At 39.1% G+C, this 17,404-nt stretch overlaps 2 protein-coding genes across 3 annotated transcripts in view; one reads left to right on the forward strand and one right to left on the reverse strand.

Annotated features, from left to right (window-relative positions):
• The window catches only part of mapk8b (mitogen-activated protein kinase 8b), a 140,929-nt gene that overhangs the window by 91,118 nt on the left and 32,407 nt on the right, over nucleotides 1-17,404 (forward strand). For both annotated transcript variants that reach the window (XR_008599473.1, XR_008599472.1), the window contains one exon: nucleotides 9,117-9,255. The gene's annotated coding sequence lies outside the window, so the exon portion shown is untranslated. The remainder of the gene's footprint in view (nucleotides 1-9,116; nucleotides 9,256-17,404) is intronic.
• On the reverse strand, nucleotides 3,112-9,858 carry lrrc18b (leucine rich repeat containing 18b). The gene is made up of 3 exons (XM_055004560.1): nucleotides 9,617-9,858; nucleotides 9,045-9,431; nucleotides 3,112-6,179 (listed from the first exon to the last, which is right to left on the reverse strand). The coding sequence occupies exons 2-3, from the start codon at nucleotides 9,303-9,305 to the stop codon at nucleotides 5,775-5,777; spliced, it is 666 nt and encodes a 221-aa protein (XP_054860535.1). The 5' UTR covers nucleotides 9,306-9,431; nucleotides 9,617-9,858; the 3' UTR covers nucleotides 3,112-5,774.

Raw genomic sequence — 17,404 nt, forward strand, 5'->3', positions numbered from 1 at the left:
CCCATGAGGTGTGTCCGTCCTTCTGCCGCTGTCTGTCCGTCTCGCCCCCTCTCTGCCCCCATTACCCTCCCTCACTCTGTCGCTGACAATTAGCACGGGGCCATGACTTCATCCTCTAATGGTTATGAGAGGAGCTGACAGGCCAGCAGACTGCGGTGTATGCAATATGGATGCAGCCTTCTGCCTGTCTGACTGGGTTTCTGTCTTTGTCTGAATTTTCTTACTCAGCCCGTTTGTCACATTGGAGTTCTTCCATATGAACATTTTTTTTTTTGAAAAGACAAGCTGCTCTGAAGGGGGTAGTGAAATGAAATGTCAGGAAGCTAATGCATTAGTTGCTGCATTTGTCTGGTAGCAGTAACTCAATACGAGGGTTAGGGTGAGGGCTTTAATATTATAAAGAGAAGGAATGGGACATACTATCAGCTCAGGTTGTTTGGAAAAAAACACATTGCCATAAAACAGTAATTAAAATAAAAGTGAATGTGGTCTCTCCATGTTTGTTAAATGAGTGTTTAGACATTTTAGAAAACTACCAATAATCAGGAAAGCCATGAACATCTGTAAATCTCAGACAGAGTGAAAAGACAAACACCTCCACAAACATGCATAAATAATGACAAGAGTAAGTAGCCAGATGCTGTCATCTATAAATAACTTCTAGAGTGGATTTCTTCCCAACATCATCCAAGGACAACCACATTTAAAACATCACCAATTTTGCTATAAAATATGGAGTATTTTCAGGAAAGTCTGCAGATATGCGGATTCGTAGAAGGTTGGAATCAGAGCCCTTACGATGATGAGATAGTGGGACAGCCCTAAACCGTCATGAACTTAATTTGAATTTACCTCAAAGTCTGTGAGTGTGGTATTGAGCCAGTGAGCACATGAGCCAGCTTTTATAACCAGGAGGGTCCAGGTGAACTGCATCATCCTCCCATGTCAGCCAATGAATCTTTTTTCATGGGCAATGTTTACTCTGCCAAGAAACACGGCGGAGTTATGTGACAATCAGTGTATGTTTGTCCTTTGTCTGTTTGTCTGTGCGCAACACTACGGTACTCAAAATCGGAACAACGGATTTGGATGATATTTTCAGGGAAGGTCAGAAATGACACAAGGACCAAGTGATTAGATGTTGGCAGTGATGCGGCTTATAGTCTGGATCCACGGATTTGTTAAAGATTTCTGTATCATTGCAAGATAGCGTCACGGCATCACTGTAACTATGACAACAACTGAATACTACTTAAGCTGCCTGCTGACAATCACATGATTGCGATCCCACTACAGATCGACCGCTGTGGACTTCTCGGGACTTATCCGTCAGAAATCATCCTAGACAGTAAGGGTATGTAAATACAGCCCTCTACTTTTAATATCAAACATGGTACCTTGTGTTTTTTTTGCTCTTTAGTCTCCCTAAGTTAAGTTTCTAACATGTCAATTGATGCGCATTTCTTATCAAACAGCCAGAGGTCAAAAATGATAGCATTTCGAGGTCCAAGCTCCTGCTTCTGGGCAACATCAGATGCAGAATAATGGGAATATGATGGTTTCATGCCCCTTAGGGGAGGTGGGAGATGGTGTTGCTGTGCATGCTAGTTCACTTTCATGGCTTACTGGATACTTAATGGAACTGAGCCATCATTAATTCTACCCGTGCTTTTCCTGCTGTGACAAGTCAGGATGTCTGCTGTGAAGGTGGTCTGTTGCCCCAAGGTAAACTAGATCTGTCTTCAAGACAGCAGGATGCAACAACATGGATGTCGCAGCAGCCTGCTACACAACAAAATAAAAGCTTTGATTAACTGACATTAGCTTCCTTGCTAAAGTTTCCTTTTTATCTAACTCAAAAACACAAACACACATCTTATCTCCACCTTGTGTAATGATCGAATGCTGGAATCAGTGTGTAGGCTGGAAAGCTAATTAGCTGGTCACCTGCAGAACCTAAACAGCATGTAAACATACTTTCAAATGCGACTTCGGTGTGGTTAGATGCAGCTGTGCTACTTACTCTACAACCCATGACATAGTCTGCTACAGCCTCTACACGTTGCGACACATTCTATATTTAATGTGTGTGATTTTGTTTGTGTTGGCGATTGAGTGCAGTTAAGACTTATTATTAGCTAATCCTGCAAAACAGAATACATGACAATATGTTGACATGTCCACCTGTATCATGTGATGGAAAATCCCTCGAAAATCAGTAAAGTCTATAAATGACAGCGAAATGTAAGAGCATGCAGTGAATGAGATGCTCTGGTAAAATCCACTGTACACTACCTACACTAAACAGTCATCAGGCAAAGTTAAGGTGTGTTTATGCTTTCTGTGTCTGTGTAAGGCAGATAGCGAATGTGCAAGCAGGTTTTTTCATGCTACAATGGGAATGCGCTAGTTGGCTGCGCAAAAAGTAAACACACAAGCGGCTCCCATATGTGTTTCTGAAAGGCTTCAGCTTTGCACTTTATACAGAAATAAAAGCTATCACAAAGTGAACTGTAACACCGTATCAATGAGGTAATTCCTGATGAATGCACAGTGGATACAGTTGGAAGGTATAGCACAGGATGTCTGGAGAAAGTAGAACTTGTCACTGTATTTAGCCATGGTACGTGGAAAGTAAGTCGAAATTAAAGCACACTCAAAGTCCAGTAGTGACTATTTGGATTAGAATTGTTCTAATGATGAGTTATAATGGTACGATTGTGTTGCACATTGATGTCCACAAAGGGGTCTCCATGGACCATCATTGATCTAGGGTGAAAAGATGATATTTATACCACATGGATGCTTTTAGATGTGGAAATCCATGGATTGGCCCATAGCAACCAGAGAGCGTAATGGAGTGTTGAGCAGTTACAAACTGTCCAATAACAATGTACATAATGATGCTGTGCAATTTCATAGAAATTTTGTTGTAAATATTTGTATTTTTCTTCTAGAAAGAGAACATATCTATGCACTGTCTGCATTGTGTGCTGCTCTCTTTTTTATTCAAACTGTTCTGTTTGCTGCTGTTACACTGTAAATTTCCCCACTGCGGGATCAATAAAGGTTCTATCCATCCATCTATCTATCTATCTATCTAACTGTCTGTCTGTCTGTCTGTCTGTCTGTCTATCCATCTATCTATCTATCTATCTATCTATCTATCTATCTATCTATCTATCTATCTATCTATCTATCTATCTATCTATCTATCTATCTATCTATCTATCTGTATATCTGTCTGTCTGTCTGTCTGTCTGTCTGTCTGTCTGTCTGTCTGTCTGTCTGTCTGTCTGTCTGTCTGGTCTAGATATGGTAATGCTGAAAGACCGGTTACTACTTTATATATACAAATAAGAATATATCTGCTAGCTAGTGGCTACATACACAACTCTAAAAGAAAGTTAATGTCTTTGCTGGGCAGGTATGGGCAGCTGTTTGGTTACATGTTCAGTTCGCTTGATAGATGTACAATAGTCCAGCTAAATTATGTGTGGCAATAGCTATACATAGCCCACAATGACTTTCTGAATTCCTGATTTCATTTCTTACAATATAACAAAGTCCACTGGCCCTCTATCTCAGTCATCAAAAGAGCCAGGGCCGTGTAATCCAAATTAATTAGATTCTATTTGTAGCCACATTGCTTTGCCTCCACAGCAGTTCTGTTTCATTCATTCAGCCTGCCTCGGTGTGTTTGGTTGATTGACACAGGTAGAGACAGAGTCGGGGGTGGACACACTGATGGAATGGATGAGGAAAAAGGCAGGCAGAAACTGAGCGGCCGCTCATCTGTATGTGTAGGAATTGATTTTCAATAGCAGGAACGTCCGGAAGCATTGCCTGACGAGCATCGGACTGTTCAGCTGTGACGGACCTCCAGCTAGCTGCAGTTTCTCTTTAAATGCAGATCCAACTAACAAACCAAGTGATAGTCTATAATGAAGAGGTAACAGAAATATACATAAATACATGTAGTAAATACTTTCACCCCCTTTTTTTGTTTGATTGTAAAGAAACAGCTTTTTTTTGGCCATTTTTTTCATTGTCAGTGATACCGTAACAGATTTCTGTCATTACAGTGGGTATGAGATAAAGATAAGAAGAGAATAGATAAAATAAATCCAAAACTTGCAAGAAAAATCTGCCTCAAGCAGCAGATACTTTTCAGTTGTGTTGTCACATCCGTATTATAGAAACTGCTGTGAGCCGCTGTAGGCTTCTGCTTACCTTCCCTCCTTGTGTTACTGTAATATTGCTCTATATCACAATATGGTGGAGTCAATACCAGGCGGCTTGCCTTTTAATGAGTCTGTCTGCTGAGATCTTAATCCAGTCCACTCAGCACTCCTCGGCTCAGCGATGTGATAGAAACTGAATGACAAGGGCTGCTGAGGTTATTCCCTGTTTTCAGATAGTATTGACTGTTTGTTTATGTGGGCATAGTGAGGCAGATGAGAATGGAGTGAGATTGATTTCAATCTGGTAATAAGATAGTGGGAAATAAACAGTGGGCAGAGGCTAAAGCCTTCATCTTTTTGTCCAACAACATTTTCTGAGAAGGCTTTCAAGAAGTTGTGTGGTAATTTTTGAGTTGTCTTTTAGTTAGATGCTTATCCACAATATGGTAAGACTGTCCATCCATCTATTATCTATATACCACTTACAAATGTTATGTACTGTGTTCAATGAGTAGTAAGCTGATTACACCTTAGTAAATTTATTCACTTCCCACATGTTAGCATGATTCCAATGTGGTGGTAATTTTTTTTAAAATGCCAGAAACCCATAGTGGGAAATGTTACTTTATAAATTTGAATTTAAGCAAGAGCATAATCAAGTGTCAGATTTGTAGATATTTTCATATTTAATAGTGAAAAAAGCAGTTTATATGATTGAGGATGATGATGATGAATGAATCATGTTTGCTATTCAGACCTACCATTGCATGACTGTGATTAGGTTAACGTACTTCATTTCTTACATTAAAAACTGCACGCCAGATTTACCACTTCACCCCTAAAAACATATTAGCAACAATGGCTGCAATAAATTGCACTTTATTTATGTTACTTATCTCGAGTTTCTTGTTTTTTACTCAATTTCTTACGTCATTGTTGCACGTCCTGCTTCTGTGCCTTTTTTATCTGGCCCCTGGAGACAAATAAAGTTTTCTGAATCTGAATTTAACTGAAATTATTTATTATTTCAAACAATTTAAGACGAGTAGTGGCGTTCACAGTGTGAGGAAGGTGGCATCTGCAAAAGCTGGGGTTCACAGACAATAATGGTGTCCTTTGGTAGTTTTTGCTGCCCTCTAGATCAAAGGCATTGTCAGTACACATAGTACACTGTAATATTTAGAATATCTTTTGTTAGATATGATTTAGCTAAGAACTGTCATGTGGATGACAAATGTATACAGTAACTGTGATCACTGTATGAAATTTTGTGCTGGTTAAGGATCAACTTCTCACTCTGTGCTCTTCAAATATCTGAAGGAAAACTTGATTGATTGAATGAAACTGCCTCAGTTTTCTGTCATCAAAGACAAGCACTGGATTTTTAGTCAACTTCCTTTAACAGTGTTACATGTTGTTATAAATGTAGGTCGCAGTAACAGTGTTTGTGCTTTAAACTTGTTAATGTAGGTGTTAAAACAGCAGATGGCGCTGTAGTGTAAGTTAAAGTTAAGGGCGTGAAATGAACTCGCACACAAACATAGTAATCAGAATTTCCATGACTGATTTTTTTTAAAGTTAAAGCAGCACCTACATCTCCGTCGTCCTTTGATTTTGGCATTTCTTCCGGCAGTGCTCACACAGAAAGCTCTCTGTGACCACATAAAGACTCTCTGATATCATGACTGACTCCTGGCTGGCTGTATCCTCAGTCAACATGGGGTTCCTGTCCAGGTTGACCTTCTGCAGGTTGTTCAGCCTGGATATGCAGCCAGGGACACGGGTGAATCGGTTGTCAGACAGGCCGATGTGCCGGAGCTCCTTCAGTAAACCAATGGAGGCGGGAAGAGTGTCCAGCTGGTTGAGACCCAGGTGGAGCGTTTGGAGTTTTGTCAGCAGGCCGAGCTCGTTGGGGAGGCTGGTCAGACGGTTGTTACACAAGTTTAAAACCAACAGGTTCTGCAGGCGGCCGATGGTCACAGGGAGCTCCTCCAGCTGTGATAAAGGCAGTAACACAATTTATAACACACAGTATCAGGATGTAAAACGTTTAGCTTAGTCTTCGTGCTTTTTTGTTTCAGTGTGTTGCAACAGAGACCGGTATCTTCGATATAATTACACATTCAACACCATAACATGGACACAGTCATGCAACATAATTTAATTACCAATTGGGCAATTGACAGTTTGCCCAAAGGCTGTTTACTCTGTGGTGTTTGTGATCATTTAATTAATTGCAAAGAAATTACAATACAAAAAGAAACTGCAGGAGCTTGAAAGTGACATTAGCATTACGAGATAATCTTGAAGCCTCATCTCGTACATAGGCCTTTATCTGAAATCTAACATCCATCCATCCATTATCTATAAACCGCTTCATCCTCATTAGTGTTGCGGGAGGCTGGAGTCTATCCCAGCTGACTTAAGGTGAAGGCAGGGGACTCCTGGACATGTCACCAGTCTATCACAAGGCTACACATAGAGACAAATAATCACATCCACATTCACATTCACACTTAGGGACAATTTAGATTTATCGCCAACAAACCTCAGCATATTTTTGGACTGTGGGAGGAAGCTGGAGAAAATCCACACATGCACAGGGAGAACATGCAAACTCCATGCAGAAAGATCCCAGGCTGGGACACGAACCAGGGATCTTCTAGCTGCAAGGCATCAGTGCTAACCACCAAGCCACTGTGCAGCCCCTGAAATCTAATATTTTAAACATTTATTCACTGTGTTCCAAATTACATACGTTTTTCTTTCAGCACTATGGTGCTACAGCTGCTCTTCCAACGTACGTCATGTTTCATGCAGTATGCACACAGCTGGGACACATTTCTTAGTCATAACATCACAGCTTGAAACTCAAGCCACTTGTTCACATATCTATCGCAGTCTGCAGTGTGAAATTTGAAGTCAAAAGAAAAAGTATGTGATGTGGAATAGCATCGGTCACATGGAACCATTTGCAACAGTTTAATGTGCTGTCATCTGTCATCGCGTCTTCTGTCACATGAGCAGCGATCCGTCTGTGCTCTCTTGGTGACCTGTTTATACTCGCGTGAGAATCTGTGACGTATCTGATGTGTCTTCTGCTGTGTAGAGGATTGTGGGTCAGAATGGCCAGAAAAGCATGCTGGCTTGTAGTATAAAATGCAGTCAGATGCTGTAGGACTTTTTGGTACTTGACATACTAAATATTGTCCATCCATCCATTATCTATACGCCGTTTAATCCTCATTAGGGTCACGGGGGGCTGGAGCCTATCCCAGCTGACTTGGGGTGAATGTATGGGACACCCTGGACAGGTTACCAGTCTGTTGCAAGGCTACAACTAAATATTGTGAAATACTAAATACGATATAATATGGCAATATGGGTAATGGATTGCACCTACTATTTCAGTTTATCTTGGGCTTACTTATGCTACCGTTCAAAAGTTTGGGGTCACCCAGTTTTCCATGAAAATTCACTTTTATACATATGCTAACATAATGGCACAAGGGTTTTCTAATCATCAGTTAGCCTTTCAACACCATTAGCTAACACAATGTAGCATTAGAACACAGGAGTGATGGTTGCTGGAAATGTTCCTCTGTACCCCTATGGAGATATTCCATTAAAAATCAGCCATTTCCAGCTAGAATAATTGCCACATTAACAATGTCTAGACGGTATTTCTGATTACTTCAGTGTTATCTTCATTGAAAAAAAATGCTTTTCTTTCAAAAATAAGGACATCTCTAAGTGACCCCAAACTTTTGAACGGTAGTGTAGGTTTTCACAAACTAATACTAAATAAAATGTATTAATTATATTTGTAAGTGGATATACAAATAGACAATATAAATATGTGTTCACTTGTTTTACTCGTGTTATTGGAACATAAATCTGATTATATAATCACATTGTGGGGACTCTCCTCCTTTTTGGTGTCAAGGAAATTAATGTAAGTCAGTGTGGTTTCCTCTGAAGTCACTCATGACCTGACATTGTGTGTGTAGATGTGTGTCAGTGTACTCATATTATAAAGTATTTCAGACCTAAATCTGTTTACACAGTGACAATCTGTGAACTCTCTTCTCTTATTGGGACAAAAAGCAAGTCCCTGTGACTTAACTTATTGAATTTCTCTGAAGCGATAGAAGCATGACTATGTTTGGTTTTGTCTGCTTTTATGTGTCTATGAATAAAATTTGACTAGCCAATACTTAATTAACCATTTCACCCCTTAATAAATTCCCGAATAAAGCATACAGTTTGCATGTCACCAGCACATTATATACAAATCCAGGAGAATACACAGATCAGATGATCAATGACACATAAAGTGCACTAGTGACTACAAATACTATCCTTTGGAAGCTTGAAGAGAAGCATAGAACTAACATATAAACCTTTGGTGAAGGTCTTCAGTCGTTTCAGTCACATTTCTGAGATCTAGAAGTGTTATCTTTGATAAGTACGGTGTCACCTCCTCATGGTTCTTGTCTTTGAGTTAGAACAAACAAGAATCATTGGTATGATTAAAGAAAATACAAGAAAACAACCTGCATTCTCTGTGTTTCTAAAGTAAAGTGATATTTGAAAAAGAGATTTCCAAAAATAATTATTAGAATTGATATAGCAGAATGTCAGATATCCTGACTTTTAACCCTTAGACTTCCCATAAAGTAGCTTAACACTGTCCCTGCACGGTTGGCTCATATTTGTTTAACTGACTTTTAATTGTTTTCTTGCAAGCATAAGTTAAGTTATGCTGCACATGATTCAAATCGTTGCAAGTTATCCTTGTTAAGCATACTGTCTGTTAAATCTTGTAGCATAATTTCTTCAGCTGCTGGTTATACTCACATAGTTGCTGTGCAGATCCAAAACACGGATCCCGACAAACTGATCAATAAAATCTGGAATCTTCCTTATCAGGTTCCTGCTCATGTCCAGCTCATCGACCTCACACAGCTTCTGGAGGCACTTTGGCACCGCAGCGATCTCCTGAAAACTGAGGTTCAGCCGCCGTTTCCCATCCACCGTCAGCTCCATGCTGTTCTGAGCCATTTTCAAGGTAATAGTCTTCCCTTTAGGTTGGCTTTTTTTTTTCTTTCCCTTGGCCATGCTGCAGCGGGGAGACCCGGGACAACGATGGGGTCTGTAGTTACCGTGTTCAGGAATGTGACAACAGAGTCGACAGTGGAACCGACCTGCAGGATTATGTTACCAACACGGTCCAGCCAGCTGTAACTGTAGACAAAATGTAGTTTTACCTTTCTCCTTACTTCAAGTAACGGTAACTTCATCACCTATTGTTCCATGACAAAGCAAATTAGCACTGTATTCAGTACTGTTGACAAGAATACAAGAGGATACAAAGTGCCAGGATAAAACAGAAAAACAGTTCAAGTTCAGGAAAAGGTTTAATTCCTTACCGGCATTAAGGAGACCACCTCTTTCATCCAACACACCAAAAAACAAACAAACAAAAAAAAAAAACAAAACAAGGAAGCTACAAAGGAAAACAAGACTTCAGATGTTCTTTCTGCAGCTGCAGGATTACACTCAATTACACAAATCAAAATGTCACGCAACAGTTAACTGAGAGTTGTAAATAAATACTGATCAGACTGCTAAAGAGTAAAGAGTATACATGTGGCTGTCTGCCAGCCTGGACTCCTTTGGCCAGACATGACTTTTGTTTTCATTGGTTCCCAGGCAACTGCTGTTTAGTGTGAGTGTACTTTATAGCTGTGGCCAACCACAGCAGGACAGTTTGTTCTTTTAGTGTCACTATTTGGAAGAAATTCTGAAAAATGGCAGCAAACGTTTCTAGAATTATTTTCTTCTAAAAGAGAAATCACACATAAATGCTGTTGACTGACTGTAGGAAGCAGTGGAAGATGTGATTTTCTTCAGATGCTCCGGGGTTTCCGAATAGAAAACAACAGAACAATGACACCGATCTGCTCATTACATATTGATTTTAATGGGTGTTGGTTCCACTGGAAAGTTTCAACATGTGGCCCAAAAGACTAATAAAAACAACATTATGCAGTGGGTTTTGCTGAATCATGTTTTTTTTTTTTACCTTATTGTATCGCCTCTCATCCTAAAATATTAACACTTATAAATCCCCTTTTTGATGAGGCTCATTCAAATCTCCATGTAAATGTCAAAACTACAAATGACCTTGTATTTAATACTTCATTTAAAACTATAAGATTTGTCATTTTAGTGGTTCTAATAGCCTAATACAGTTTACCAAACAGCAAGCATAAATGTAATCATGAAAAAACTGGAAACCTCGACTGCAGCTTATGGATAAAATTTCTCTTGATATGTGACTCTGCGTGGGACAGCTCATCTGTCTAAATAATGAAATGTTTACAGTGCCATTGCTAGTAGACCTTGATTAATCCTGTTTCCATATCAGGGATAATTTATAGTGATAAGTAATTAATGACATTACCGCTGTTCTTTATGAATAAATGCTTGCAACTCTCATGTTCATTTTGATCCTGCTGCTGTCTGATGCTGCAGGTATTTAATAAAATCAGAGCAAAGACTACTGCAAACAACTGGAAGTAACAAACTAAACTCCAGCTAGCATTTCCTCAAAACCCGGATTGCATTCTTTTCTGGTGAGTGTTGTTAATCTTAACTTTAATATTCTGTTTATATAAAGTGTGAAATTATGGGGCTTAGGTAGTGAGAAGGTAGTTCTGTGATTTTTGGGAACAAAAATCTTATCCTGATGTCATTCTCGTTTGACTCTCATGTCTTTTTTTGCTATAAAACATCTCATCGCCTACAGCGATGTCCAACTCCACACAGAAAAGGTCATCCCTGGCTCCAATGTAGAGCGTCCAGTTGATGTGTAGGATCCTCTGGATGTGTAGAGGTTCATGTCTCAGCCACGTTCTGTGCTCACAAACTGTGTCTTTTTGCAGTCTGTGATGCTTTTGAGCAATATTGGTGCTGAACTGGAATACATACACTTTAGGCTTGTCCATGTTGAAAATGACAGAAATGTTATTAGGTCAGACCAAGGTGCATGTCTGAAAGGGGTTTAAATGAAGTATAAATAGTGTATACAGCAATCAGGTCAGATGCAGTGTGAAGAGTGTGATACCGTGCAGTGAATTGTCACGCATGGGAAATAAATTTGACCTGTGCTCTTTTACACCGACTTGTAAATAGTTGCCTGTCTGACCCATTTGCCAAGCTTTGACATGATACAGCAGCGATCTCTTCCTCACAAACACACACAGACTTCTGTCAGCAGTGAGTTTAATGTATCACATGCTGTAGCTGCAACACACACATTACTCAGCTGTGACTGCTCCAAATTTAGCCTCGTGCATTTCAGATGATGCACTTTTACTTAATTTAAACATACACAGTAACTCCTGCTGACCAGCAGGTGGTGCTGTCTTCGTAGAAATCTTTTTGGCAAGGCATCACATCTACACTTAAATCAGTGTAGCTCCCAGCTGGAAGTCGTTAAGATGCTGCCAATTTATGTATGTACCTGCAATGTAAACAACTAAAGTAGGCTCTTATAATCAATCACAGCACAGTTTTATATTTTACATTTAGAAAAATTGTCAAAAGTAGCTGAGGAATAACACCAGTGTCACAAAGAACTTTGAAACTACTTTGTACATCCAAAATATCAGTCATGGCCAATCAGAGAGCAGAAAATTACCTTATCAACTTGTCACAGAGTAGGAGAAGCACATTATTTAACCAGGCTTTTAAGAGAACTCTACAAGTTTGCTTGAAACCCAGATTCCAAAACTGAAAGCTGTACACAGAACCTGGATAATTAGAGTTGGACAACTCATTCAAACCTAGTTATTATTTTTAGACCTGCTTGCTAAATCAGGTCATTTATGAAAGCACACCATTAAGGAAAAATCCCACACATTAAGACACACTTGAATTAGGGCAGTAAACATAATCAACCTGCAGAAAGAAGAAAATCTGCTTGGGTCAGGGGTTGCATTTCACCGTGCAAAGCATAAGCAGACGTGGTGCTGCAGCCTGTGGAAAAAGTAGCCACAAAATGCCGTATTCTTAGCAATGTTAAACAGATTCAGACAAACTCAAACCCTGTTTACTTCCTACCAGTTTGATCATATCTTTCTTTTGTGTTTATTTATTTTTCATTCTCCTGAAACAGAAGACTAATACAGTTAATTAGCCTGAGTCATTTTCCTGCACAGTGTGAAATACAGGTCAGGATATATGCAGGTCACAGTGCAGGAAACGGTGCTGACCTAATTGAGGTAGGCAGTGCACGCAGGAGTTCAGATTACGTTTAATGATTAGAAATACGAGCAGTGTGTGTTTGTGTGTCTGTGTGTCTGCGTGTATATGCATGTAGAGAAAGTGAGAGAGCGCTACTTCTAAGTAGTACGTACTGTAGTCTGGAAAAGTTAATGTAATACAAGGCGAGGATGCTTTCGAAAACAATTCCCTTGTTTCATCATTTAACGTCAAAGTGCAATAAACAGAAAAAATACTAAATACATTCATATCCTTGCATTCACAATAGCATAACTCTTGGTACTTGACAGATGTTCCAACCACAGAGAATTTGCAGCAGCTCTTCTTCTTAAACCTCCTCGATACCTTTTTGCAGGTTATCCCCAGGTGGCAACCTCTGGGGCTGAGAAATGAAGCCAACATATGAGTTCCAAAACCTCTGGTCCTTAAATGGCCTCTTAAGGCAGACTGCAAAACTGAATAAATCCCCATAGACCTCCATGGTAAAATGCCCAACTTTACAGCAGAAATAAACTTGGTATAATAAACTGTTATAGTCTGTACAGCTTATTGCCCCATTCATGATAACTGCATTGGGAATGAATTTTGATAAAATTCACCCATTTAAATTGTATTAAAACTTGAAATTATGCATTATTAAGAGCCTGGCCGGGGGTGACGGGTAGGTGTCGTCAAACGATGTTGAGATCAGATGTCAGGCTGTACAAGTTGTGGCAAAACAGATTCAGAGTCGATATCATGCCTCAGAATGAATCTGAGACAGATTTTTCTACCTGACAGATAAGTATTAAAACATCTCAAGCCCTTAAAATGTTTGCACAGCTGCAAATAGTATTTTGGTCATATGTGTACCAGCAAACCCTACACAAACTAAGGCCATCTAGGGCGAGCTACTATAGCTAACAAGATAGCAAACAACTATACTTCATGAAGGTTGGCCTCTGCAGCTAACAAGCTAAAAAAAAAAAAAAAATTAGCTAGAGCTACGTAACGTAGCTTGTAAAAAGCTCAACAACAAATAGTATGTTATTGAGCTGTAGCTGCTATATCTAACAAAGCTATTGACAAATACTAGATTAGCTATGGCTAGCTACTGTAACTAACAATAGCTAAACAATATACACTAGGTTAACTTGTGTTGACTACTGCAGCTAACAAGCTAAACAACAAATACCAGTCTTCCTAGAGGTAGCTGCTGTAGCTAGGAAGCTCAAAAGCAAATAGTAGGTTATCAAGGCTAAGCTACAGTAGCTAACAAGCTAAGCAACTAAAACTAGATTAGGAAGTAAGAGCTACTGTGTCTAACAAGATAAACAACGCATATTAGATTAGCTGAAATCAACCACTGTAATTAGCAGGCCAAACAACAAATAAGAGGTTAGCTGCTGCTAGCTTCTTTAACTAACAAGCTCAAGAACAATTGCTAGTTTATCAGGGTTAGCCACGCTGGCTAACAAGCTAAATAATACCGTTTTAGTTGGGTTGGTTACTGTATTTTGAAAAAATAAACTAATATTAAATTAGTTGGTTAGTTAACGGGATCAGCTAATTTAGTGAAGGAGGTAAAATATGTCTGTAAACAAGGAAAAAATTGCACCATAACAGTTTCAAGACATGGCTAAGTAGGTGCAATGGTAACACTTTAAATTAGGCCCCACTACCTAGTATTTATTAGCAGCTATGATAAAATGTAGTTGTGAGCTGATACAAGTATTTGTTAAATGTATTTGTCAACAACTATGATTCCTTCTGTGGACAGCCACAGAAGCTAGTGTATCAACAGTTATTTCTTGTATGTCTTATTCTTATTGTTTCGGTCTGGAACAGGTGCACAATATATTTCACTGCGCATTATACTATGTATAATTGTGTTTGTGATAAATAAAGGTCTTGAGTCTTGAGATAATAAGTGGCAATGTAGTAAAATGTAGTTTTAATAGTATGAAATATATCTTCATGAAAGAAGTTCGACTCATTGATAGATACTGCACATCAAACGCTTGACAATGTCCATATAGCTTCTTGCAATTGCATTATTGTGTGTTAAAAACTATTTATTAAATATTTCTGTGCTGCTAAATAAGGGGCATTACAGCATAGTAGTAGCAGGTAAAGAGCAAACAGTCACATTGTCTAAGAGCTAAATACAGAATTAAACATAGTGATACAAATAGCAGATATTCAATAAGACTTAACAATGAAAGTCAAGACCCAGGACGGACATTGTATATGCCATCATCATTGTATTTCATTTACTAACTTTCCAGCAAGGATTTCCTCTCTTTTACTCGCTCATTTCCTTCCTTCCTGTCGTCTTTCACAGCTGCTTGACAGTCACTTTAAGCATTTTACTGCTGGTTGCTACAATAGTTTTACACACCGTGTTATCATCCAAGCATGTTGTCATCAATAATTTTTGTGAATGCATTCACAATTAAAGCCCCTGAAGTTTCCTGCTCGAGCATGTTAGTTCAGTTTGCTCTGATGATATAATTAAGCCTTGACAAACGACTAAAGTTTTATATACTAAACTCTTTAAGTGTCTTTAAAGGCCCTTGAGTATGACACTTGATAACTATATTGTGAAACAGAAATATACTAACCACAGACTACTTCAATCCAAACCACGAGAAAACTCAAAGGATCACATGGCAGACATAGCGGCGAATTATCAGTAAACACTTCTCAGTTTTGTTGTGGTGTCATGTTTTCACTTCCCTTTAAAACTGCTTAGGTAGTTTTCCATGAGCGGAGGGGAAAAATTCCATAAACAGCAAAGGAAAGTAAAATAAATTTAGAGCCAGTAATAAGAGACTGAAGAGCTGTATGAAAAACAGAAGAAGAAGATTTACAAAAGTAGATGATATATTTCATAGTTGCTCAACCTTTACAGGATACAGAATGTTTCAGTATCTTGGATGGGGCCTCTTCCCACTCAGGATCAGACATATTACCCACAGCGCCGAGTGTAATCTCCTGAATTTGTCGCTGAGACTTTGTGTTTCTTCCTCTCTAGCATTCTTATGCTCGCTTTGTCTTCTTTACAAACTATTGTTTAGCCCTGCTGAAGCAAAACAAGAGTAAAGCTGCTTTTGTGCAGAGATGAGTGATGGCTTGTTGGACATGTTTAGGAAAGCTGGCACCGTGGGGGCAGAAGCATTTTTGTGTTTGTCTAAGCTTTGAATGGACGTGGCTTTCCCCTCCTCTAAACTGTGAGACTGTGTTGTGTCTTTACGTCAGGTCTGCAAGTTCAAAGAGCTCCTTTGCTTTTTGTAAATGTTTGTCCGTGTTTCATTCAGGAAAGCTCAGTACAGACTTCTCAAAATATGCACTACGACGGTGAGAAAGTGTTTTCGGTGGTTCATGTAATCTTATGATAAATGGATGACTGAGTCAGGATTAGTTTGCTGGCACAGTTTACACACATGTCTTTGAATGTTTCAGAGCCTCAAGTATGAGACATGAAGTAATTAGTCATTACTTATGAGACCTTGTAATTATTTCCACTGAAGTTCCTGAGGAAATGTATTATCCAGCTGTGTGAACATGACGAAAACGCATTTCTGTAAACTTGCATAGAAGTGATAATTTGTATTTTGACTGTAGAAGAATTGTGTGTTTTCTGAATAAAGATCTGTTGGTGATTATCTACAGTAATGTCTAAAGACCACATGTTTAATTTTGCAGGTTCATTGCACGCCAAGCTCCATGAGCTGGATCTCGTAAAGTCTTGATTGCAATTTGTGTCGGACTAAACAACATCAGGATTTATGCAACAGATTGTACAATAAATGCCTGGTGATTTATAATGCTGTGATGTGAATAGAACAAACAACATAAGCACAGACAGGTCGTCTGCTTGCATCAATCACGTTAGAACTAGTTACAGTGTGAGGAATTTGGTGAAAATTTCTGAACACTGGTCTCCAATGGACTTGCTTTATTATCTGCATGAATAAAATATTCTGCAAAATCCCTCACTAAACACAGGTTATTCAGGACTAGTTTCTAAATAGTTACCCTTTTTAAAGGATGCCCATTTGTCCTTTTGCTAAACTACCTTTCTCTATTTTTAAATCTACATTATTTCGTTCTTTGTGGTTACTTGGGGTCAGCGCAACCATAAACTCTATATAAACGGATGTAAAAGTACGTTGGACGTAGCCTCCAGTCCGGAAAAGCAAAGTCAAAGCAAAGGGCCTTAAACCTGCATTCTTTCTAACAGCCTGCAGGGGGCGACTACTCGGGCTGCAAAAAGAAATCAGATTGTGTAGAAGTCTATGTGAAAATAACCGTAATTCCGTATGTTCACTTGCTAATTGCAAATTGTCTTTGTCTGTTGCTTGGTGCTGGTCAGGTGGAATTCAGCAGAATTTTTAGAGCCTTTTCATTAAAAAGAGATGCTGGGTGTGGTTGTACAAGATGCTGATGAGAGACATAAGCGACAAACACTAACATTGTACGCAGCAGAACCCAAACTAAATGACACTTAAAAGGTCAGAAGGGCTGAGGGGACCTGTGGATTTGTTTCCATGGTCAGGGATGGATTTTGAGACAGTTGGGCAAACACACATTGAAGGCCCCCAAAGGCAAGACACCCGACTGAAAGCAGGAGCATCAGTTGTGGTCACTTGCAGTTTCCATTGTAGGTCATGTTTAGTCTTTTTGTGATGGCTTTGTGCTTTTTGTAGTCCTTTGACTTTGCAAAAAGAAGCATTCACAGGCCCCTGGTCCTTCACCCGGCAGACCTGTAGTATAATCCTCCCACGTTTATGAGCGACAGCTTTTGTCATAAATGACACGCAGTTATTTGATCCATTAATATAAAACTTTTATTGAATCAGCTTTAAGTAAAATAAAATATGGTTTGAAGTGTTCCAAAGTATAACACTAGATGAAAAGACAAGCAAAGCAAAGTCAGGGAAACC

This window comes from Amphiprion ocellaris, chromosome 18 (genome assembly GCF_022539595.1).
Source record: "Amphiprion ocellaris isolate individual 3 ecotype Okinawa chromosome 18, ASM2253959v1, whole genome shotgun sequence".
Classification (NCBI taxonomy): Eukaryota; Metazoa; Chordata; class Actinopteri; family Pomacentridae; genus Amphiprion; species Amphiprion ocellaris.

Excerpts from the sequence above, each read along its gene's own strand:
- lrrc18b (XM_055004560.1), bottom strand. The coding sequence starts at position 9,305 with ATGGCCAAGGGAAAGAAAAAAAAAAGCCAACCTAAAGGGAAGACTATT. Across the intron at positions 6,180-9,044 it reads TGGATCTGCACAGCAACTAT|CTGGAGGAGCTCCCTGTGAC; the intron begins GTGAGTATAACC and ends CCTTTATCACAG.